The sequence below is a fragment of the Trichinella spiralis genome, assembly GCF_000181795.1.
Source record: "Trichinella spiralis strain ISS 195 chromosome Unknown Scfld2, whole genome shotgun sequence".
NCBI classification, from domain to species: domain Eukaryota; kingdom Metazoa; phylum Nematoda; class Enoplea; order Trichinellida; family Trichinellidae; genus Trichinella; species Trichinella spiralis.
In genome coordinates this window covers 7,049,202-7,071,828 of record NW_003526941.1, presented here as the reverse complement: position 1 = coordinate 7,071,828, position 22,627 = coordinate 7,049,202, and the positions used below count along the sequence as shown (strand labels likewise).

Here is a 22,627-nt window from a genome sequence, read left to right as displayed (position 1 = left end):
TCCCACATCCGAAATCATATTGCCTACACCAGCGGCAGCCAAAGTCGAAATACCAAGTAAAGTACCAACAGTGATATCAATATATTCTCCAGCGATGATCATAATCAAATTGTCGAACAAACCGAAGCCGACAAAGGGAATCATATTTCTAAAAAAGATCACCTTCAGTTGATCAGTGGTGACTCGATCACGGCTGACCAACAGTCGGGCAAATTGTGCTTCTTCTTGGATACATTCAAGCAAGGCCCGACGTTCATTGCTGCTCAATGTTTGCAGGAAAAAATGCGCATCATATTTTGTATCCATGTTCATCCAAACATAACGACCATATCGGCCTGATGTTCTCCACGTCCGGTGCAAGCCATGTCGATTACTAGTTAGAAGTGCTTGTGCACTTCTAAAAGACAAGACACTTCGCATTCCACAAAATCTATTAATGGTAATAATAATCTATAATTTTAAAAATAATTTTGTTAAAACTACGAAAAAAAGTAACAGTATAGATTAGAAGAATTAACAATTAAGAAAAAAAAATTCATCCGATTAATACAATTCACCATGATTTATTATGTACATATATATATATATAATCATAAATTGAAATGAATTAATCATCCGAATCGTTATTCAATAATGATATCGTCCTCTTCGGCCACGCCCCCGTCCACGTTGCGACTGTCCATAGCCTTCTTGATAATAATATTCATGCGCCGTTTGAGAGTAATGTTGACCACCACCGGCATGACTCTGCTGACCAGACCAGCCACCACCACCTATATGACGTTATGACATCATGTGGATGAATTGTAGCGGATTAAAAGAAAGTAAAACAGAAACTATTATTTCAGGTATAAAATTTTACCTCGCCCTCTTCTACCAGCGTGTGGACCACCACCTCGACTAGTGACTCGTTTTTGCCATGAAGGCATTTCCGGTGGAGGTGGTTGAATTTCCGACGTTCGTCCACCTCTATCTGGAATTTTACCTTCCATAGTCATTTTGTGTATTTTTGTAGTCGTTTTCTTGCGTGCTGACACACCGTAAGTCATTTCAATCAAAGGCAAGTCTGTTGATGTTGAAATGGATTTTTTTTTCAAAATTAAAAAACCAACAAACATACGCACCATCTCTAGCGGCCAGCACTTCTGCAACAGACACTTGAATATCTGAATTTAAAGGAGTTCGAAGTGGCTTGTAAATTTTCATAATTTCTTCTTCTTTTTCCTCAAAAGGGTAAAGATGTAATTATAAAGTTTTCTATTAGCAATAAATAAAGTGTACTAAATTTTACTTTGACTCTTTCATTCCATAAAAATGATTTAACCGTTACATCTAATCGTTTGAGAAGCATCTCCGCTCGCAGTTTGTATTCTGTACGTAGACGATCGTTCAGACATTCCACAGTATTCCACTGTTCTTTAGTTAGTGTTCCTTTGATCAGCGCACTTTTATTTGGAATTTTCTTCACTAATTCTTCTATCTGAAAAAAAGTTCCATAAGAAATCAGAAATAGAAAACAATCATTCAACACCAACATCCTATCCTACCTTTGGAAGCATTAGATCGAAGAACTGCTCCATGCTGATACTGTCAGGTAACCGTGAAATGCCAACATATGTACACAACGCACTTAGCTCTTCAGCAATAGATGTCGAATTCTAATCAATCATCTCATTAAAATCAAATCACTTAAAATCATATACAGTGTTGAAATTTTTTACCGGAATTTTTTTGCGCGTTTCTTTTTCTTCTTCTTCAGCTTTTCTCAGTGCTAACAGCTTAGCAGTTTTCAATTCATTCAACAAAACGCTAATCAGTGCACTTCGCAACTCCACGCTTGACAAACATTCATCCAAAGTTGTACCAAATAAGTCGGAAGGCGAACAATCTACATTTCCTATTTATTACTGGATAATTTCTTTCAACTGCGCCAGTTACATACCCAACTCTTCCAGAAGATCTTTAAATTCTTGAATAAATGAATCCAATTTGTTTACATCTATAAATAAATATAAATGTTTGCATGAAATTTTCAACAATTAACATATGCAATTAATCGTTTGAATTCAGTATGAAAAAATAACTGCTAAAGAAGCGAAATCAGCATTTTATATTTCATTGATGTAAGAGAGTAATTTTAGACAAATGGATTCTCAGTATAATCTTTCTCAGGATAAATTGTACTTTAATAGTAAAAAAAATTATAAACTTGCACAAATAACTATGAATGCGTATATTTTTTACCTGAAGGTGGGTGTACTTGTGTTTTCAACCTCGCTGCCGTACGTAGCTCATTGCAAAGTGTGACAATGAAGTTTATGAATTCAGCTGCATTTGGTCCATCTTTTAAAAAAAGCTCTAGCTTTTGTTCCGTTTCAGGTGCATCTGGTAACCTTGAAAAAAAACATTCATGTAAAAGTGCAAACGGAAAAAAGCGATTAAAACAGAGTACATTTCTCGGGAGAAGTATTTCAAAAATCAAAAATACTTACCGACAAGCCTGTAAAGAATTCCACAAAGAAAACTTCGTTGCTAAATTGTTGGACATAATAAAGCAATGATAACAATTCACCACTAAAAAAATCAAGATGTAATTGTCATATAATTATCGAAACATCAGTGGCGGTATCAATTTCCCACTTTTATAAAATGAATATGCGATAATAATAACTAAAAGTTAATTGAAACAATGTTATGTTAAAGATTCTATATTTATTTACAAACTAAACTTGATGAAATAAAATCTAAATTTCGGCACCACTACTCAATTATTTTCAGTTTACAAAATTGATAAATACAGTACAGTGATGTAATAAAGTTTTAGTACCTAAAAATAAATGTGTGGATGATGTTCAGTTAGTAAAATTATTCTACTACCATAACATAATAATAATATTATATACTGTTTGCTTAAAATGTGTGCAAACTAAAAGTTGAGTAACAAAGTGAATGTAAACTAGTCAATTATTGTATAACTTTAATTTGATTTATATAATCAAAAATAAACTGATTTATGTTAAATAATTTTTTTAAATACAAAATATTATATAGTTTCACTGGGATTATTAAAAGTGCATGCATTACATAATTTCTACGGGATTTATACTTGCACATCATTATTAACCACACAATAATTGGTGCAGTAGAATGTAATTATTTGGTAATAGTTAACTCTTGTAATTATGTTGAATCACTTTATGATCTGAGAATTTTATGTTGAACAATAACTGTAGTGTGGAATTAAAATATTCACATGCTCAACAGTATGACGTGCAATATCTAAAAATGCTTTTTATACAGTAGTACATTGTTAATTATATTATTAGTATATTATTACAATTTTAAATATTACCAATTATCATTCAAAATTAGTTAAGTATTTTAAAATGAATTACAGTATTATAAAAATTGATGTACAGGTATTACTTCTGACTTTGTATGTAGTATGGGTTAACTTAACACAACATAGTAAAGTGTAGTGATTTTAAGTTATATACGCTTTACGTTTCGACATTCTGCTTAATAAATGGATGGAAGGCCATCGTGGAACATGTTTGCAGCGCAGTTAGCACGTTTGATTATTGGTAGTGTGATTTCATATTTTACTGCAAAGTTGATTGTTAGGCAGTTTGATCAAACTACAGCTAAAAAGGAACAAGCGAAGAAAAAGGTTTATTTGTAAAAACAGTCAATTTCAATAATTCACGTATTATTTTAGGCTGAGAGAATTTGTAATATACTGGGAATTCAAGTACAAGATGTAAGTTGATTAAATGCAATGTTCAAATTTAAACTGTTTATGTTTAATTATGCAAATATTTATATTTTGTTTAGTTAGATGAATACGAAATGCGTATTGCTACTCAATTGGTTAATCCAAAAGATTGTTCAGTGTCTTGGAGTGATGTCGGTGGTTATTCCAATTTGATTTCGGAATTGCGAGAAAACATTATATTTCCTCTTTGCACTAGTATTAAATCAAAACATTTTTCTGCTCCGAAAGGTAAATATGGTTATATGATGTCTGTTTGTTATTTTGTAATTGAAATAACCGAAATAGGAGTACTGCTTCATGGTCCCCCTGGCTGTGGTAAAACTATGATGGTTAAAGCAATAGCTAAAGAGGCTGGTAAAGTTTTAGCAGAATGTTGTTGTGTAAAGTAGAAAACTTTGGGCTATTAAGGAGCGAATTTTATTAATTTGGAAATATCGGAAATGATCGACAAATGGTGCGGTGAGACGGAGAAAATGACAACTGCTCTTTTTTCATTTGTACGGTAGTTGTCTCACTGATATTTTGCTTAATGGACTTTAAATTTTAGGCAAAGAAAATACAGCCGACGATTATATTTATTGATGAAATAGGTAATTCGTAATTTGACTATTTTTCACGCGTTTTAAGTTGTTTATGTATTTACATAATTTTACAGATTCGTTTCTACGTCATCGACAAAGTCGTGACCATGAAATGACAGCTATGATGAAGGCGCTATTTTTAAGCCACTGGGATGGTTTTTTTTCTGAAAGTGAACTTCGGGTTGTCATTATTGGTGCGACAAATCGTCCTAAGGATGTTGACAGTGCAATTTTGAGACGTATGCCTTTACGCTTTTGTATTCGCCATCCGGTGCAGCCTTTTATTATTTCAATCCTGATTTTATTTATCTACAAATATACATTTTTAGAATTTGCAACAGAGATGTGATATTTTGACTACTATGCTTCGCAGCGAATCTGTGCTAATACAATATTATGAATTTTATTAATTCTAAAATAGTTAACTGTTATTTTTGTTTTTTATAGCTGTCTCAAGATGTTAACCTGTTCGAAATTGCCAACCATTCTTGTGGTTTTTCTTGCTCAGATCTAGTGGAGCTTTGTCGTGTTGCAGACATTATACGCGTTCGTGAATCTCTCAAACAAGATCAAGAAATAAAGCAGGAAAAGTATATAACTTGTTTTATGTCAGATATTTGTAAAAATGCAATAAATGTTTCAGTTCTTTCAGCGAGCAAGTGGAAATACGTCCGTTTGAACAGTCAGATTTTTTGAAAGCAGTAGAACGAATGAATAAAGATAACGAGGATATGTTGCTGAATCGACACGATGAAATTGAATTAATGTAAATTAAATGTAGGAATTTGTTTTTACTCCTGCATTTCTACACAAGTAGGAAAAATAGTAAAATGTTGAAAAAACTGGAAATGTTACACTGATGAATTAAATGTACTGCTGACTAATATATATTACTGATTTTGCTTGTTTTCTAATTGCCAACTATATTACAACATAATACAAAGGATGCGCTTCAATGTGGAATCGATTCCACCAGAATGTCGACAGTCGCATCGCATGAATCGAGTATATGGGACTGCTGGTTTTCGTGATGAGTAGGCTTTTTTCTTCAGGTAATTTTTATGAAGTGTAAGTTGATTTTAGCGCAAATACCCTCAAATGTGTTATGTATCGAATGGGTTTATTGGCCTGCTTACGATCTCAACAAACAGGCATGGTGGTAGGAGTGATGATAACTGCGTCACATAATCCAGCCAAAGATAACGGTGTAAAAATTATTGATCCAATGGGAGATATGTTGGCACCTGAATGGGAAAAACATGCAACAGAAATAGCCAATTGTTCGTAAGGGAATCATCATTGCACGTATTTTAATTGTTTTTATTGTCAGTATTTTCAATTTAGAGATGATCAGTTGATTTCCACTATTGAAATGATTGTAAGTAAGAATAACATTTGTATTTCGGCTGAAGCCTCAGTGTTTTGTGCTCATGACAATCGGGAAAGCAGTACAGTGCTTTATAATGTATTGAAATCTGGAGTGGACGTCATGAGTGGAAAATTCATTCTTTTCGGTAATTAGTTTTTAATTAAAAATTTGAGTAACTATACTAATATATCATTGTATCGAAAAGTTCAATTCTTTTGAGATTAATTCAATATTTTTGTATTTATATGATGCTCAAGTACAATATTTCTTGCTTACTTAGTTATTTGTTTATATTTTATTTTGCTTTGCAGTTTATTTGCTATAATACTGCCAGTTTGTTTATTTTTATATCATGTTATTTATTTATTGAAATTTTATAAAAGTTTAATGTGATGTATGAGTAACCTTTGTAATTTTTATCTGGTTTTGCAGAAGAAATTGAAAAAATTAATTTAAAATTGTGTGCAAAATGAAATGCAATGCATATTTAATATACGAGACAGAATGTGGAAAATTTTAATTGGTAGAAGTTATTTAAAGATAAATTTTGTCATGCATGTTTTCCCAAAGTTGATTGAATTATTTAGGAATGTTAACTACTCCACAACTACATTTTATTGTTCGTCATGGAAATTGTTTTAAAAATTACGACCCTGTGTTTTTGGAGAACTTTTATTATGAAGAAGTCACAAAAGCGTTCAAGAATGTGAACACATCTATGCAACAATCATGCAAGGCATACAACCCGAATGTATTTATTGACTGTGGAAATGGTGTTGGCGGGAAAGCAATGCGTTTCTTTGTTGAAAATTTAAAACCGCTCTTAAACATAATCTTGGTCAATCAAAGTAATCACCATTTGAATGATAAGGTAACTTTTTTTATTTATTAAATTATTACTATTATATTTGTTTCTGTAGGTTGCTTGTCATGCTTGTTCTTTTTAAAAAAGTTAAATATTTAGTTTCTTAACGGTGTTTTGTGAAAATTGTTTTTTCAGTATTTTTTTAATTGCTTTCGCAAAAAATAATTATAATAATACTTATAGTGTGGAGCTGATTTTGTAAAAATTGAGCAGCAAATTCCAACTGGTAATTTGTTCAGATTTCTTTTCTGTATGTAAAAAAAATTTTTTGTTTTAGTTTATGATGCAAATCTGAGGATCACTCCTGGACAGCGATGGGCTTCTTTTGATGGGGATGCGGATCGTATAGTTTATTTCTATTTAGATTCAAGTACATTTGTCAAGCCTTTATTATTTTTCTTTTTTGATTGTTTAATTGAGTATCTTTTCAGAAAGAGTGTTTCATATTTTGGATGGGGATAAAATTGCTGTTTTGATGGTGAGCTTTGTGTTGGACCTGATACAGAAGGGCAATTTGCGGACCAGCATTGGAGTCGTACAGACAGCTTTTGCTAATGGTAGTTCAACTAGATACATCGAAGACGTACTGGTATGATTTTATATACATTTTTATGTACTTTTGTGGTAAAGCAAAAATGCAAAAATGAAAAAAGTATATAAATTACTTAATAGTTTTTATTAGATAGTATTGTTTTAAGTTGTTAGTTACACTGGTGATGATTTAGAAGATTCCTGTCGTCATTACAGAAACTGGTGTGAAGCATTTGCATAAAGAAGCTAAGAAATTTGATATTGGTATTTATTTTGAAGCAAATGGACACGGAACAGTAACGTTTGTTAGTTGAACGTTTACATTAATTTTAATTAGTTGCGTTTTATTAAGGTATTGTTTAGTGAACGTATGGTGGACGAACTACAAAAACATCTTGAGCCAATATCGTTAGTGAATTATAAATAAATAAATAAATAAATAAATAAATAAATATATATATATATATATATATATATATATATATATATATTTGTATATAGCAGTAGTGTAATTAATATTTTTACATTTTTTTTGTTCAGTGCTGAATGCGCAGAAGCGCGTCGAACATTGTCAAATCTTGTTCATCTTATTAACCAGGTGCAGACGATTTACTTCCAATTATTTTGATTTAAATTATCAAGTGTAAAGTGACAGGCGAACGGAGATGCGATGACCAATTTGCTTCTTGCAGAAACGATTCTTCAGCATCGTGACTGGAATATTGAAAAGTGGGATGAGATGTTTGTCGACTATCCTTGCAGACAGTTGAAAATTAAGGTAACATATTACTATTATATATATATATATATATAAATATAATAAATTATTTTGAAATTATTACAAAGGTTTCGAACCGATTTGCGGTTAAAACTGCAGACTGTGATCGTATTTGCGTAGCTCCATCCGGATTGTGGGAACGAATTACAGAACTTGGGAAAAAGTATTCCTACTCTCGTGCTTTTATTCGGTATATTTTCTGCTGTGCATGCATTCTGCCAACGAAAGGTAAAGATTGAGGAGAAATTTTCTTTTTAGCCCGTCAGGTACTGAAGATGTTGTCCGAGTCTATGCAGAGGCAGGCAAGCAGGTGAACACTTGCTTTAGGCAAATTAAAGCAATTAAATTGATCAGTTTGCATTTTAGGAAGATGCCGACGATCTTGCAGCTTTGATTGGAAAAGCAGTGCAGGAATTTGTTGGATAAATAATCATCACATGAGATTATGTTTGAATTTTTCAAATGAGAAGATCGAAGTGAATCAGTTTGTTTTCTCTGTTAATTTCATTGATTTAGATTTGATTCATGCTGATTCAAAAGTGTCAATTTTTGAATCATTTGGAACATGTTCACTTATATAGATTAATATCAAAATGGTTCCTGCGGGAAACAGTTTTTGTAAATTGATTCTTTAATTTCAGCAAATTATCCAAATTTAAACTTCACCAATAATAAATAAGCAATGCTGAAAAGCAAGACCAAACCAAACTTAGAAATAAAGTTGGTGTGGCACGTTCTATTTTTCTTCAATATCAGTAATAATTTCTTTTTTTGATTTGAGCTAGGAAGAAATTTTTTTCTGATCAACAGCGCTGCCTATAAATTCCAATCCCAGAGTTAAGAAATTAGCATCGACAAATTGAGCTAGAAGGCACAAAGCGGAAGAGCTATCACCGAATGCAATTTAGCCAATTAAAATTGGAAACATTCCCAAACAGCGCTGCTTATTTATATTTGTAAAATCCTTCACCACTTTTGCGTCCTAATTTTCCCTCCTTAACCATCTTATCCAAAAGTGGGCTTGGATTAAACAACGGCTGATTCGGTTCGTCAGCATGCCATCCTTAAAAAATAGTAAGGTTCTTATATTATTAAAAATTATAAAGAAAAATTAAACATACCGTCTATGATGAATTTGCAGGTATCCAAACCGATGAAGTCGAATAATTCGAAAGGTCCCATTGGATAACCAGCTCCCAGTTTCATGGCCACATCGATATCTTTCATTGAAGCATCTCCACGCTCTGCCAGTCGAATTGCTTCCATGCAATAAGGCACAAGAAGCCGATTGACAATAAATCCTGGCGTATCCTAAAACAAGAAAAATAAATGAAAGCTAAACTCATTTGAAGCCAAAATCAGGTAAAAGTTTGAAAGAAATTTCATGTGGACATTTTCACAGGAAAACTTTGAGTAATTATTGCAAATTGATCAATTTTTACCTTACTGTGAACAGGATTTTTGCCCAATTTTTCACAAAACCTGACCATACTGTCGATGGTTTCTTTTGATGTATTTTTGGTGTGAATAACTTCGACCAATTTCATCACAGGAACAGGATTGAAAAAATGTAAGCCACCAAAGTTTTCAGGTTGTTTCAAAATTTGAGATATTTTTGCAAGTGGTAGTGAAGATGTATTGGAAGCAAGAATTGCCGACATAAAATCGTACAAAATGAAGTTAGTTTATTTTAATCTACTATCGATATTAATGAAAATTATTCTTATTTCAAAATGAATATTTCATTACATTTTAATTTTATTAAACTTGGTGATTATTTAAAGTCTTACAGTATGTCTTTATAATCTTTAATAGAACAGCTGCTGAATTTGAGAAGTTATCAAATTTTGTTGTTTGCCTATGGAAAAAATGTCAAAATGATAACGACAAGCCCATTCAATAATTGTCATATTTAACAAATTAAATGCAACTGCAGCTGTTGAATTAATTTTAGGGCAGCTTCGACTTATACGCAATTGGTGACTTTGTGCAATATAATTAGTGCAACGTTTTGCACAGAAGAATTCAAGAAAACTTACTTGCGAGCATTTTTATCCATAGTTTCGAACATCTTTATTTTTAAATCCAAATTTTCCGTGATTGCTTCAATGCAAAGATCGGCTTCTTTCACGGCGTCAGCAACGGATGTATTCACTTCGATATTTTTCATGATATTAGTGATAAAACTTTCAGCTTTCTAAATAACAAAAAAATCAATCAAATGGAATATGAAAAACAGTGCAAAAAATATTTTTTTTTTGAATTTTTACAGATTTATCATCTGCGAATTTTTTTTTCGCTACGCGACTCAGACTAGCTTCGATGTTTTTCTTCGCTTTATTCAAAATTTCATCCGACTGATCCACAATTGAAACGTGAAAACCAGCAGTTGCTGACACCTGAAATAATACCAATTTTATACATTTTATGATTTTAATTTTTCACCAACGATAAACCTGAGCAATGCCAGATCCCATGATGCCAGACCCAATCACGGCTACAGTGCTGATGTCCATCAACTTTCTTGAACAGCTAAACTGACGAATTTGTTGCAGTGCAACGTTGCAAACCAATCTGAACGAAACCATTTCCACTTTAGTTTATTTTCTGCAAAACATAACTTGAATGAATAATAAAAAATTTAAAAACAGAACACTCAGAAATGCTGAAATCAAATGATAAAATTGATTAATGTTTCTAATCATGATCACAATCAACCTCTCCCAAGAAATTATTTCTGCAAAGCGACGCACACTGATCAGAAGCTTTGCAAACATGCCACGCCAAAATAGAAAGGACGGTAAATTTTGGAAAAGTCAAGTTTGAAAAAATATTTCATTATTATTCGAGTTATAATTTAGAAACATTTTGAGTCGTCTATAAAAATATGTTTTAAATTTTCAACTTTTACCGATAACAAATGCGATTGTTTCAAATCAGTTCGGTGTTATTTATTACTTTATATACGCAAAGATATGTTCACATAAAGTGGAAATTTATTTTGCAAATGATTTTTGCAAAACTTCTTACAAAGTAAGCGACTAATTTCCAAATGTATACCATAATTTGCACGCAGTATGTCATGCAAACGTATTTATTTATTCATTCATTCATTCATCTATGTTTACTTATTTATCTATTTTAAGTTTGAAATAACAAATTTTTATTCAAATTTCTTTCCAAATTTATTTTTATGCCATGTTTTGCTCAACTACAGAAGAAGATAGATCTCAACGTTATTCTTGATAATGTAAAATTTGTTTCAAAAGTTCATCTGTAAATTATAATTAATCTTTTAGTCAAATAATAAAAAATTTATTACTCAACAAAAAACATTTATTCACTAATTTATAAAATTATAACATTAATACTTCAGGTTCAATTTACTGTACATCAATTTTTAATGAAAACACTTCTACAATAATAAACGGCGGAGAATTGTCAGGTAAAAGAGATTCTTTAATTTCTGTACTTTCTTTCTGTTAAATTATAGCTGTAGTTATTCATAAAACTATCTAAGCTTGTAATAAAAACTTGAAAATTAATGTGTTGTTTGCTATTTGCAAGTTTTATATTCGAAAGTTAGATTTCATCAATTTTAGAAAAGTTTTTAATATAGATTGTGCCAGTAATATGGTATAACGAGATTTATGTATATATTTTACGCCGCTTATTTTTCTCACCTCCTTATTTTTTTAGCATTCTTTAATTATTGAACAAATAATTGTTATTTTCAAATTTTGTATCATTTTGGTTTGGCTATGAATTTGGGCTATTTTTCGTGTGCACCTTCACTGCTAGTAGCAGTAAAGGAATAAACACTCAGATCACTTAACTCATGAATGCGCAAATTTTAATTAATGTGAACTTTATTAGCATTTATAAATTTATTTCGTTTAACAAACATTGCCAGTAACATTATAAATAAATTTCTGCCAATGTTAGATATCAGTTGCTACTTTTAATGTTTCACAGAAATGTGCAGCTGCTCACACTAGCCACTCCTGGTTAGCTGGAATTAAAACAATTGCTGCTAATAATAAATTACCGTTTATTAGCCTTTTCTTTTTAATACAATCTCCTTTGTATTTCATCTGTGGTACCTCAGCGCAGTTATTCATCATAATCACTTTGTCAGTTATTTTATGATGGAAAAGAGCAAAAGCAAAAATTGTAATTCAACTGTTGTTTCTTGCTGTGCATTTGCAAATTATCCAACTCAATAGGTGAACCCAAAAATTATATGCTTTATGTGCTTTGTCTTTGAAATAAAAGCTGTGTTATGTATTTCTCTCAATCTAATCGAAGCAGATCGTTAGAAGTCATCCAAGTGACGATAAACGGCCTTGGTTGCTCGCTTTATTTTCAGTTCAAGTCATTAATTTTCTTGAATCTAAAGTTAAGTTTAAAATATTCCAAGTTAATTTTGCTTTGATCGTAATTTATCATTGTTGACTCATATTGTATATATTATTGAAGATTCAAATGTGCAACTTCATTGCAAGAAATGTATATTCAAATTTCTAAAATGAGCAAAAATTAATACAAACTGAATTCAGATGAAAACTATTTTGACCAATGAAAATAGAATTGAATATAACCAATAAAGTAGCAACATTTTAAAATGGAAGGTTATCAATGCAAAGCAATGCCAAATGAAAGAACTGTAAAAATCGGAAGTTATTAAACTTATTTGGAGATTTTATGTTTAAGCAGTTTTTATTTAACAAATGTATCAATAAATATTTTATATGTTAACAAATTAATTTTTAATGAATTTTTATTGTGCGTTAGCATGTTTGTACCTGCGCTCAATTTATTGCTTTCCTACTATACTTTATCCACGTGTTAAGTATTTTTTTTTATTTATGGCAATTTTATTTTCTGTAGATGAGTTATTTAAGCGATTTTAGATTGTTAATAATTGATGACTTGTTGATTATGCGATTCATTTTAACAACTGCATGCACATTTCCTACTTAGTAATTTTTAAGCATCTGAGCTTTCTAAAGAGAATTACCAGTAGTTAACAACTGTATTGCATTAGTCGATGTACGGAATTTGTATCGTATGTTGAATGTTTTTCGTAAGATAGACGACAAAAAGCACATATGTGACACTGTTTGATTTTATTCACTTATCACTGCTGATGTTTAATCATCATTTTCTGAGAGCAGACATTTTTAGATACAAGTGCGATTCATAATGGTGGACAATGAACAGATGAAGCTTAAAGGAACTTTAAAGGGACATGGAAATTGGGTTACCCAAATAGCCGCCTCTCCTGTGGATAATGATATAATTATTTCTAGTTCTCGAGGTGGCTAGACGGTTTTTGTTATTTATTTTCAAAACTAATTCGAGAAATTTTAGATAAGACAGTGTTAATTTGGAAGCTCACCGAAGATGATGGCCAAATTACTGGCATAGCGCAGAAAGCGCTGCATGGGCATGGGCATTTTGTTTCAGATGTAGTTATGTCATCTGATGGACAATTTGCACTATCTGGATCTTGGGATAAGACTCTTCGGCTATGGGATTTGAAAGCGTTTGTTTTTTATGTGTTACTATTTGTTCTTGAGAAACATCATTTGTATTAAAATGCTTTTAGGGCAGTATGTACTAGAAAGTTTGCAGACCATCAAAATGATGTTCTTAGCGTTGCGTTTTCACCGGATAATAGACAAATTGTATCTGGCAGTCGTGACAAAACCATCAAACTGTGGAACACTTTGGCGGTTTGCAAGTATACAATTACTGTAAGTATAACCATATAGTTTAACTTTAATGTTTATTTTGTTTTTCGATGTTGAATTAATATGATGAGTTTGTGTATTAGCTTTTGAAGAATTATGATGCAATTTATTTCTGATATGTATTTGTGATTTTTGTACTGTTATTTAACGAAATAAAGCTTTTTCTTTGATATATTTAAATTATTTATTTATTGTTTTAGGACGAATGTCATCAAGAGTGGGTTTCATGTGTCCGTTTTTCACCAAACAAAAACAATCCTATAATTGTTTCTTGTGCATGGGATAAGACGATAAAAGTGTGGACTCTTGCAAATTGCAGACTGAAGAATACGTTTAACAAACACGAAGGTTATTTGAACGCAGTCACTGTTAGTCCAGATGCATCTTTATGTGCATCCGGCGGAAAAGTATGTTTGGATTATTTTAGTTGTTTTTGTACAGTGTGTTTTTTAGGATTCGAAAGCGATGCTGTGGGATTTGGGAGAAGGAAAACATTTGCACACTTTTAACTGTAACAATGTAATAAATGCTGTGTGCTTCAGTCCCAGTCGTTATTGGTTGTGTGTAGCCGCTGGACCTGTGGTGAAGATTTGGGTAAGTTTTTATTCTTGTATATTGTAAATGTATTAGTAATGTGTCTAATAGGATTTGGAGAAGAAAGATTGCATTGATGAGTTGAAATTAGAAAAGTTGACAAAAACTCCCCCAGAATGTATTTCACTTGCATGGTCTGCAGATGGAAAGACATTGTTTGCCGGTTATACGGATAACAATATCCGAATATTCCAACACAGCGGAGGATTGGACTGAGTTGAAATTTGAAAATCTCCTTCAATAAATGAAATAAACATGAAATTGTTTATCTTTTAATTTTTTAGTTGTTTTACGTTCAGCATAATTCAACTTTTCTAGTAATTCAGAAGCGTGCCATTACTATCAGTTTATTCAACATTTATTCAGTTTATCAACATGTTTTAAGGGTAAAAATGACTGAGTTGTAAAGCAGTGGTTCGACGAGGAGAATATTAATATTCTTCTTTGGCTGATATATATTGCTAAGATAACAGCACACCAAAGTCAACTCCGAGTTCCAATCACGTAACTCGTAGTTGTCTGTAAATTTCATTGTTATTTATCAGTACTCCCAGTGGGTGTCAGTATAAAGCCAGTGGGCATTCGTTTTCAGCCTAGGTAGATGCTTAGTCCAGGTCGTGATCATTACAGTGACAAGTAAATTTAACCGCACGAGTTGCCACTGACCTTGGCCATTTGAGTGAAAGATTACCAATGTTTATCGATAAATAATAAATATTTAATTAATCCGCAATCACATTTTCTGAATTGAAGCTTATAAGAAATTTTAAAATAAATGACCGTACACCACAACAAGATGCTGATTGTACTTTTCAAATGACACTTTCAGTCAGTAAATAAAAATTTTAAAAACAATATAAAAATATAATATATAAAAATAATTTTTTATTTTCCATTTATTAGCATTTTACATCAAAATTTTTTTCTTTGAACCTGAGGATCAGTAATTTGTTTACATTTGCCTACTAGCTTCATATAGGTTCAATATTTATAAATTTGAATTTAATAGACATTATTTTATTAAATGAACACATTTTTATTTTGAATTAATAAACTAAATAATACGCACATTAGTTCAGTTTTATGTACAGTATGACAATCCAGTAAAAATATATGAAAATGTTGTTAAAAAATATATTGTTAAAATTTAATTTAATTATTTAAAATGAACGAAAATTAATTCAATGCTTATATGGTTACACAGAAATTCCGATGGTATTACAGTATATTTGATGCCACGGTTATTGACAGTCAAGGGTTGTGAAATTGACTGTAGTTCTTTGTCTAAGTTGCTTACGTCATTTTGTGATTTAGTTTCGTGTTGGTGGTTGAGTTTGGAAAATATGACGAAGAAGGTAATAACTGTGTTCATTATTATTTCAGTGAATGATACTTTTAAGTTTAATATACACTATCGTTAGAAAGCACCTATTCTTGTTCTTTTCAATTGTCTTCTGTATGACAAGTAGTTCGCCAGTTAAGTTAGTTTAAAGCAAGTTTTGCTGATAGTATATTTCTATACTACTGTGTTTGACTTGTAATTGTAGTTTACAGTTTATGTTTTGCATTTTTAGTAAATGTTTCTATTTTTACGGTGTTTTACTGCAAGCCTTTTGCTTTAAAAATTTCTTGTCTTTTATTTTTTCTACTTTAAAGGTCTCTTGTTAAAAAGCTCGCTTGTTTGCTAGTCCATTATCTTTGATTCAGCCGAACAAGTTTAACTTAACTGTGTTTTAAGTGAACTTTGGTGTTTTTGTTTAATGCATTTGTTTTGTGTAAATTTTCAAATACATGTTGCATTATTTGAAGTTATCACTTCTTGTATTAACTTGCCAAATGTTTAATTTGAAGAATAGCTATTTTGTAAATTTTGTTTAAGTTGTTTTTATGCTTGATTTAATATTGATTAGTTTTTAAGCTTCAATATGAATTATTATTTTATAGCAAAACGGACTCAAAGTAGCGAGAGGTGGTTTTGGTCGTGGTTCAATGAAACGTGGCGGCGGTAAAATGCGTAATGCGAGTGCTGACCGAGGTGGCCGTGGTCAAAATCGTGGCCGCGGCCATGGTCGTGGCCGTGGAGGGTTTGATAACAAAGCAAATCGTGATGCCTTTGGTCGAGGCGTTGATAAGCAATTGTTTGGTAAAAAAAATAAAATGGGCATGGTTGAAGAGTCTAAAAATAGCGGAGCTTTGCATTCACCAGCCGGACGAGGAATTTCAATTCCTCGTGGAAAATCTCGCGGTAACTTATCAACGTCTCTCAAGAAAAAAGTCCATTTCGCCGATCCAATTGAAGAACGGGCTAAAATTTTGAGTCAAGTAATTTAGTTTTGGATACTTTATTTTACAAATGTATAAATATGATATTATAATTGAATTTAGTCTGAAAATGAATCGGACATGGATGACTTTGTTCTGAAAGATGATTTAGAAGATGAAGGTAATGCTGAAATGACTAACGTTTGCATGTGTATTTCAAATAAGCCTGTTTTAAGAGATGTTTGAAGAGGGTAACAGCGATGAAGACATCGAAGAAAGTGAAAATAAAGATTCCGAAGACGATGAAGATGAGAAATTTTTGAATATGATAGGTATGAAGAAATATACATAATTTACTTTTTCAATTTTATTTTGTTTAATGATTTCATCAGTTGGATGTTGTAAACTTTAAAATATTGTGAAAATGTCAAATTTGATATTTTTAAGTTTTATTTTATTGAAATGTAATTTATATATTTTCCAGTTGAATTTGAAATTAATGAGAAAGCCATAGAAAGGAACCTGATTGTTTTGAAGGTTGAATAGTGTGTAGTGTATTGTAAAAAGGGTTTTGATGTGAAAATGTTTTTAATGGAAAATTTGTAGAAGAGCTATTTTGAAAATTATTTTTTTAGATGATGAGGCAGAAGAAGATGATGACGATGAAGATAAAGACGAAGCGGATGACGACGATTTACTTTTGGATAGTGACGAAATGGATATTGACGAAGACGATGACGACGAGGACGACGACGATGCTGATGATGATATTTTGGATAGCAGTGACAGCGATGAGAAAGAAATTTATGTAAAGAAGTTGGGAAGCTTTGGTGAGAAAGTAGGTTCTGCTGCTGGAAAAAAAGTGAACAGGAAAGCAGCAGAAGGTAGTCTATCCATTTTAATTTCATTTGCATAATTTAATTGATGTTCTTGTATGTATGTTATATTAGTTGCCATAAAATCTTCTCCAAAACCTGAGACTCCTAAGCCAGAAGTTCAAGAAAAAAGTCCGAAGAAGGAATCTCCGAAAGATAAAATAAAACAGAAAAACAGTAATTGTCTGTCAGGTTCCTTACTTTTGTATTTTTCTTGTTTGGTTGATTTAGGTAGTATTACAAAGATAAGCGTGAAAAAAGAAGTGGAAAGTGGAACAGCAAGTTTGTTGGAAGATGAAGAGCTTGAAGTGGAAAGTAAGTGAACGGTGGAAAAATGTTCTGGTTTTTTTTGCTTAATGCTTTATTCCTTTTATCTTTATTACAATAGGTGTAGTAAGAAATTTGAAAGAAGACGTGAGAAAGGAAAAGACAAAAAATGAAATGAAAAATAAGAAGGGGAAAAATGCAATCGAACATGAAGAATCGAAAAACGAAATGAAAAATAAAAAGGTTAAAAGTGAAGTGAAAAATGAAAAAGCGAAAAACGAAATGAAAATCGAGAAAATAATAAAGAAAGAAGAAGTGGAAGAAGAAGAAGAAGAAGAGGAGGAGGAGGAGGAAGAGGCAGAAGAAGAAGAAGGAAAGAAGATACAAGCTCCACCAGCGAAGAAAACAAAGCTGTCTTCTCAAGGCGTTCAAGGTAATTAATTATATGAAGAACGATTTTTATGAATTGGTTCTTTTTCATTATACAAATGCCTTTTGTAGCGGAGAAAAAGGTTCTCGAAATTGAACAGAGACGACGTCTGAAAAGAAACAAATGCCGTTTATTTCTTAAAGATCTACCTTTGGAATCATCCATTGCAGATGTGAAAGCATTGTCTAAAGATATAATTCATGTATTTAAGCCTACTCAAAAGTCGAGGTTTGTGTATAATATGTTGTGTGGATATTGTTTTCTGTTTAATTTGATATATTTCAGATTCTGCTTTTTATTATTTGCTAATGAGAAAATTTGTGAAAAGAATTACGAGAAGTTGAAGAACATTGCATTGAAGGGTGCAAAACTTACTGTGGATTTCATGGGAGAGAAAGGGAAAAATTTCAAACCAACAGAGGGTAAGTTGAAAACAAATTTCAAAATGTGAAAAAAATTAATGTGCATTGTATTTGAAGCATCAGAAATTTCCAATTTGATAAATCCAACAGAACTTTATGTTGGCGATGTTTGTTCAAAGGAGGAAGTGTTGCAGGCGTTTCCATCAGCGGGGAGCATTCAAATGCATGACATGTAAATGTTGCTTATGTTTGTGCAAAAATAATTGTCATGCTTATGGAACGCTTTTAGGTATGCATTTGTGAAGTTTCCAACTGCAGAAGCGGCGCGAGAAGCATTTAACAGCGCAGATAATGTAAAATTGGGTCGTCCAATATATGTGTTTTACACTAGACCGAAAGGTAGGTAGTGTTTGCTTTTCGTTTCGAAATTCTTATCACAGTATGTAAAACAGATTTAACAGTTTATATGATGGATAAACGCTTTTATCTGAAATACGATTAATTTGTTTGTATATTGCTCAGAAGTGAGACCTAAGACGAGGTATAACAGAGCGAAAAAAGTGATAAAGAAGAAGAAGAAGAATAAGAAGAATATCAACAACAGCAACAACAACAACAACAACGTTACTGGAAACAAAGTGGATACGAAAAAATTATCTCAACATAACGCAAATGCAGTTGGGCGTAAGCGCAAATATGAAGAAGATGATGATGACGATGATGGAAGTCTTGAAGATTTGAGTTTAAAAATATTCGAAGGCGACGATGAAGAATTGAAAGTATGATGGGATATTTTTCAGGCATATTCGAAATTATATTATTATCATTTTAGGTTGACGAATAAATAACTTTGTGGTAGTAGGGAATGTATTGATATTTATGAGTTGAAATAAATTTGTTTGGTTGATATATTCTTTGAAGTACTTTTACAAATTTTAAAGTTGTAAAAAGTCAGTAAATATATTTATTTATTTATTTTAAAATTTTAATTTACAAATATCTATTTTATTTTCTGCATTCAATTTATGTACACTTTACGCAAAGGATAATGTTCCATAATCAGTTTTATTTAGTAGAGAACACACTTGCAGTGTAAACAGCGATTGTTGTTTTAACGTCCATTTGATGGTTTAGCTGACTTCAAAAAATGTGAACAGTTGAATAATCATTTACATCATGATAAAATTTAACTGTTTTGTTTTGAAAATCCTTAGCATTGGAAATAGCTGTGTTTATTTTGTATCTTTCTCTATTTGAAGGCATTCTATTTAAGTATGTATTGATGTGAAACGAAACATCTGCAATTTGTGCATGTATTTTAACCTTTAAGATGTGCATTATTTACTTGAAATATCATGCTTATGCATTTATTGCCCTGCATTTGAATAGAAGCCGGGTTTTGCAATTTCATTTTCTAAACATTTGTAAAGTCCATAAAAATTTTGATAAATATTCGCTCTTGTAAAATATTTTTTGAAAGTACGGTATACGTTGAAGACGAGTATGTGCTGTAGCATTATGCAAAAGTTTGTAAATGAAGATAAGAATGGTTTGAAACAAATATCACTAATAAGATCATCAAATATGTTTGAGTTTCAATACGAAATACATTCGCATAGCTACAAATAGAGTTTCGATAAAAACAAATTAGTCAGTCGAAGATGTGAATTCAACTTTTATTTATCTCATGAAAATATAATAAAATGATTAATTACACTTCTTATTTAACATTTTTTAAAGAAAATTTTATCATTCAATTTTCGAAAAACCTTTTAAGTTTATACCAATGTTACTTGCGCGTCATTAAAAGCATTAAGTTTTGATAATCTTTCAAACTAGTTTTATTAATAATAATGATGAAGTAGGAAAATAACAAATTTAAATAATAAAGGTATAGTTAAATTAATTCAATCGTTTTATTCGATTATATTAAAAAACTTATTTTACGTCATCTTTTCAAATTATGTTCAATCTTAAATAATGCGAACATTTTAAAGAAGAGAAGGCACAATGAAAAGGAATTTATCTGAAATTAATGCATCATTGTATAGGATTTATTTGAATTTTATAGAGCTGCACTGTGACTTAAGAGTCGAACTGTAATAGATGGACATTTGGAAAACGGTCCAGAATAATAATTAAAGTCTTGGCTTGTTCCTAGTTGTTCATTAGACTTTCAAAAGGCATTACGCTGTTACAGAGTAAACAGTTGGTCATTCTACCAAAGGTAATATGATGTGCTGTTTGCGTAATTCACTTATTCGTTCTTATACAACATTTCGGAATGTTCTCTTCATGGTCAGTTAGCTATTCAGTAGATCAATGTGATGATCACTAGACAAGCAACGCGTTAAATTCTACATTTCAATATCATCGATCATTGAAGGTAAGTTCTTTTTTTAAAGCTGAGCTAACGTTCTGTGCAAGCATAGTATGTTTGCAGGATTTCGGCTGTCTGTATTAAACTAACATATATTTATTTCATTTCCTTTAACTAACCTTCAGATCAGATCAGTCGATGCTACGATGGGAAATTGCGTATCATAATTATATATATTTCATTTTGATTGCTGAGAAATTCGCTAAAACTCCAATTTAGCAGTATTGTGATTTGTAAAAGCATTTTAAACAGCAAAATTGTTTCAACATTGTTATCAAAACTGATCATTTTGAATATATGGTATTTGTAAACCGTTATTAGTTATTATTCAATGAAATTGCTTGAATAAGAGTTTTCAAAACTGGCAGAATTCTTGTAATGCATAAATAGATCATCAGCAATGTTATTAGAAAGATTTTTTGCGAGAAAATTTCTATTTATTAAAATTATCTGCCATACACGCGTATCAAACTCTTTCAAATATCTTCATCTCTATTATCTGAATTCAACTAGATGCTTTGCCATCCATATGAACAATATCTGAACAAATGCGCCCTCAGAAAGAAATAGTAACGACAAAAACGTGGTTGATTTATTTGCATGATTGTACGACATATATAATTTCTTACTTTATGAAGTTTGTATGCAAATCAGTCTGCACTACGAGGATACAACTAATGATAAACCATTTAATGCTGTATGAAAAATGTAATATCAGGGACAACTCAATTTTCGGCAAAATAAAAAAATTCGTTTTATAAAAAAATAACAAAATAATTAATCAACTTGGCATGCAATGTTCACGCATATTTTCTACATCATGATCTGCTGTTTAAACTTATTTAGACGTATTTAAAAGTTATTTATAAATTATTAATTATTCACTGTTCACTGCTTTTGTGAACGACTCAGCAGTTACGACAAGCGTAACAAGCAGATACTCTATTTCTGAATGCATTTCAAAAAGATCGATGCATGATTAGTTTCTGTAATACAAAAGTGAAATTCAGGCACAAAAGATATTAGAATCAGAAACATTTGCTGGCGGGTATTTGTTCAAATTTTGATATAAATGCTAATGAAATGCAACTATAGGATGTATTATCAAGCGCGCAGGTTTCGTTTCCATCTCTGACGTCCCCACTAAAATCGCATCATTGTACAACTTTTTTGCAATATCTCGGCAAATACGCGTTTGTACGACGTGCAAATAGGTTTGTAATGATTACCTTAATTTTTCTGATCAATTGAAATTACTTTTGCAACAATTAAAAATTTTTGACTTTTCAAAAGCATGGGTATAGCCTTTGCTGTTTTTGGCAATTTCGAAAGTAGGGTGTTTTCAAAAATTTCGCTTTTTTTGTTATATATTGCTAACGTTTGATGAATTAGAAAGTTCTAGAATGTTGCATGGGAAACTAACCCGTACTTGTTGAATAAACGGCATCTAAAGTCTGCATGCGCCTATCTTAATACACAGCAAAGCAGCCCATCTGGAACTCCCTTGAAACGGCACCAGGATAGCTGAATTTTGATATAGGAAACGTTCTTTGCATTATCGTGAGATATTCGTTGAAATGGCGAAGTCTTGTGCAATATTTCTTTGTTTTGGGCAAGACGATTTTTCTGCATTTTTCGTCCATTTGGAATAAATTTATAGAAATTGTTTAAGGACGGTTTGAAATGCCCATAAAATCTTCCATTTATTAGTTTCCTATTAGTTTATTTCATTTATTCGACCAGTAGAATTGATTTCTAAATCTGTAGCTGTCAACATTTATTATACCTGAGTGTCTATCCTG

At 31.4% G+C, this 22,627-nt stretch overlaps 5 protein-coding genes across 5 annotated transcripts; 3 read left to right on the top strand and 2 right to left on the bottom strand.

The window, feature by feature from the left end:
• Positions 1 to 627: 627 nt before the first annotated feature.
• Tsp_06156 (conserved hypothetical protein) lies at positions 628 to 2,548 on the bottom strand. Its single transcript, XM_003380399.1, has 9 exons — positions 2,493 to 2,548; positions 2,245 to 2,393; positions 1,943 to 1,999; positions 1,722 to 1,888; positions 1,548 to 1,658; positions 1,325 to 1,480; positions 1,125 to 1,224; positions 863 to 1,066; positions 628 to 773 (listed from the first exon to the last, which is right to left on the bottom strand). The coding sequence occupies exons 1-9, from the start codon at positions 2,546 to 2,548 to the stop codon at positions 628 to 630; spliced, it is 1,146 nt and encodes a 381-aa protein (XP_003380447.1).
• Positions 2,549 to 3,550: 1,002 nt separating this feature from the next.
• On the top strand, positions 3,551 to 8,325 carry Tsp_06157 (putative phosphoacetylglucosamine mutase 1). The gene is made up of 16 exons (XM_003380398.1): positions 3,551 to 3,670; positions 3,719 to 3,760; positions 3,835 to 4,003; positions 4,431 to 4,627; positions 4,804 to 4,946; positions 5,000 to 5,122; positions 5,440 to 5,636; positions 5,703 to 5,870; positions 6,313 to 6,596; positions 6,774 to 6,816; positions 6,868 to 6,960; positions 7,022 to 7,179; positions 7,316 to 7,426; positions 7,777 to 7,899; positions 8,050 to 8,127; positions 8,266 to 8,325. Exons 1-16 carry the CDS (start codon positions 3,551 to 3,553, stop codon positions 8,323 to 8,325), a joined length of 2,109 nt encoding a protein of 702 aa, XP_003380446.1.
• A 518-nt stretch (positions 8,326 to 8,843) lies between these two features.
• Positions 8,844 to 10,487, bottom strand: Tsp_06158 (probable 3-hydroxyacyl-CoA dehydrogenase). The gene is made up of 4 exons (XM_003380397.1): positions 10,356 to 10,487; positions 10,170 to 10,298; positions 9,021 to 9,210; positions 8,844 to 8,962 (listed from the first exon to the last, which is right to left on the bottom strand). The coding sequence occupies exons 1-4, from the start codon at positions 10,485 to 10,487 to the stop codon at positions 8,844 to 8,846; spliced, it is 570 nt and encodes a 189-aa protein (XP_003380445.1).
• Positions 10,488 to 12,523: 2,036 nt separating this feature from the next.
• Positions 12,524 to 14,465, top strand: Tsp_06159 (WD domain, G-beta repeat-containing domain protein). Its single transcript, XM_003380396.1, has 8 exons — positions 12,524 to 12,565; positions 13,087 to 13,185; positions 13,212 to 13,230; positions 13,273 to 13,447; positions 13,511 to 13,637; positions 13,856 to 14,062; positions 14,109 to 14,249; positions 14,301 to 14,465. Exons 1-8 carry the CDS (start codon positions 12,524 to 12,526, stop codon positions 14,463 to 14,465), a joined length of 975 nt encoding a protein of 324 aa, XP_003380444.1.
• Positions 14,466 to 15,481: 1,016 nt separating this feature from the next.
• Positions 15,482 to 19,230, top strand: Tsp_06160 (conserved hypothetical protein). Its single transcript, XM_003380395.1, has 10 exons — positions 15,482 to 15,604; positions 16,194 to 16,571; positions 16,635 to 16,692; positions 16,748 to 16,843; positions 17,462 to 17,701; positions 18,155 to 18,311; positions 18,369 to 18,505; positions 18,563 to 18,677; positions 18,735 to 18,844; positions 19,124 to 19,230. The coding sequence occupies exons 1-10, from the start codon at positions 15,482 to 15,484 to the stop codon at positions 19,228 to 19,230; spliced, it is 1,521 nt and encodes a 506-aa protein (XP_003380443.1).
• The last annotated feature ends 3,397 nt before the right edge of the window (positions 19,231 to 22,627 follow it).

Coding starts and splice junctions, on each gene's coding strand:
- Tsp_06156 (XM_003380399.1), bottom strand. CDS start 2,548: ATGTCCAACAATTTAGCAACGAAGTTTTCTTTGTGGAATTCTTTACAG. Junction 2,000..2,244: donor ACAAGTACACCCACCTTCAG/GTAAAAAATATA, acceptor ATTTATTTATAG/ATGTAAACAAATTGGATTCA. Junction 1,225..1,324: donor TCAAACGATTAGATGTAACG/GTTAAATCATTT, acceptor TACCCTTTTGAG/GAAAAAGAAGAAGAAATTAT.
- Tsp_06157 (XM_003380398.1), top strand. CDS start 3,551: ATGTTTGCAGCGCAGTTAGCACGTTTGATTATTGGTAGTGTGATTTCA. Junction 3,761..3,834: donor TGGGAATTCAAGTACAAGAT/GTAAGTTGATTA, acceptor TATTTTGTTTAG/TTAGATGAATACGAAATGCG. Junction 7,900..8,049: donor GCAGACAGTTGAAAATTAAG/GTAACATATTAC, acceptor AACGAATTACAG/AACTTGGGAAAAAGTATTCC.
- Tsp_06158 (XM_003380397.1), bottom strand. CDS start 10,487: ATGGTTTCGTTCAGATTGGTTTGCAACGTTGCACTGCAACAAATTCGT. Junction 10,299..10,355: donor TGGGATCTGGCATTGCTCAG/GTTTATCGTTGG, acceptor GTATTATTTCAG/GTGTCAGCAACTGCTGGTTT. Junction 8,963..9,020: donor CTGCAAATTCATCATAGACG/GTATGTTTAATT, acceptor CTATTTTTTAAG/GATGGCATGCTGACGAACCG.
- Tsp_06159 (XM_003380396.1), top strand. CDS start 12,524: ATGGAAGGTTATCAATGCAAAGCAATGCCAAATGAAAGAACT. Junction 14,063..14,108: donor TATGTGCATCCGGCGGAAAA/GTATGTTTGGAT, acceptor TGTGTTTTTTAG/GATTCGAAAGCGATGCTGTG. Junction 14,250..14,300: donor GACCTGTGGTGAAGATTTGG/GTAAGTTTTTAT, acceptor TGTGTCTAATAG/GATTTGGAGAAGAAAGATTG.
- Tsp_06160 (XM_003380395.1), top strand. CDS start 15,482: ATGCCACGGTTATTGACAGTCAAGGGTTGTGAAATTGACTGTAGTTCT. Junction 16,572..16,634: donor GGGCTAAAATTTTGAGTCAA/GTAATTTAGTTT, acceptor AATTGAATTTAG/TCTGAAAATGAATCGGACAT. Junction 18,312..18,368: donor AAGCCTACTCAAAAGTCGAG/GTTTGTGTATAA, acceptor GATATATTTCAG/ATTCTGCTTTTTATTATTTG.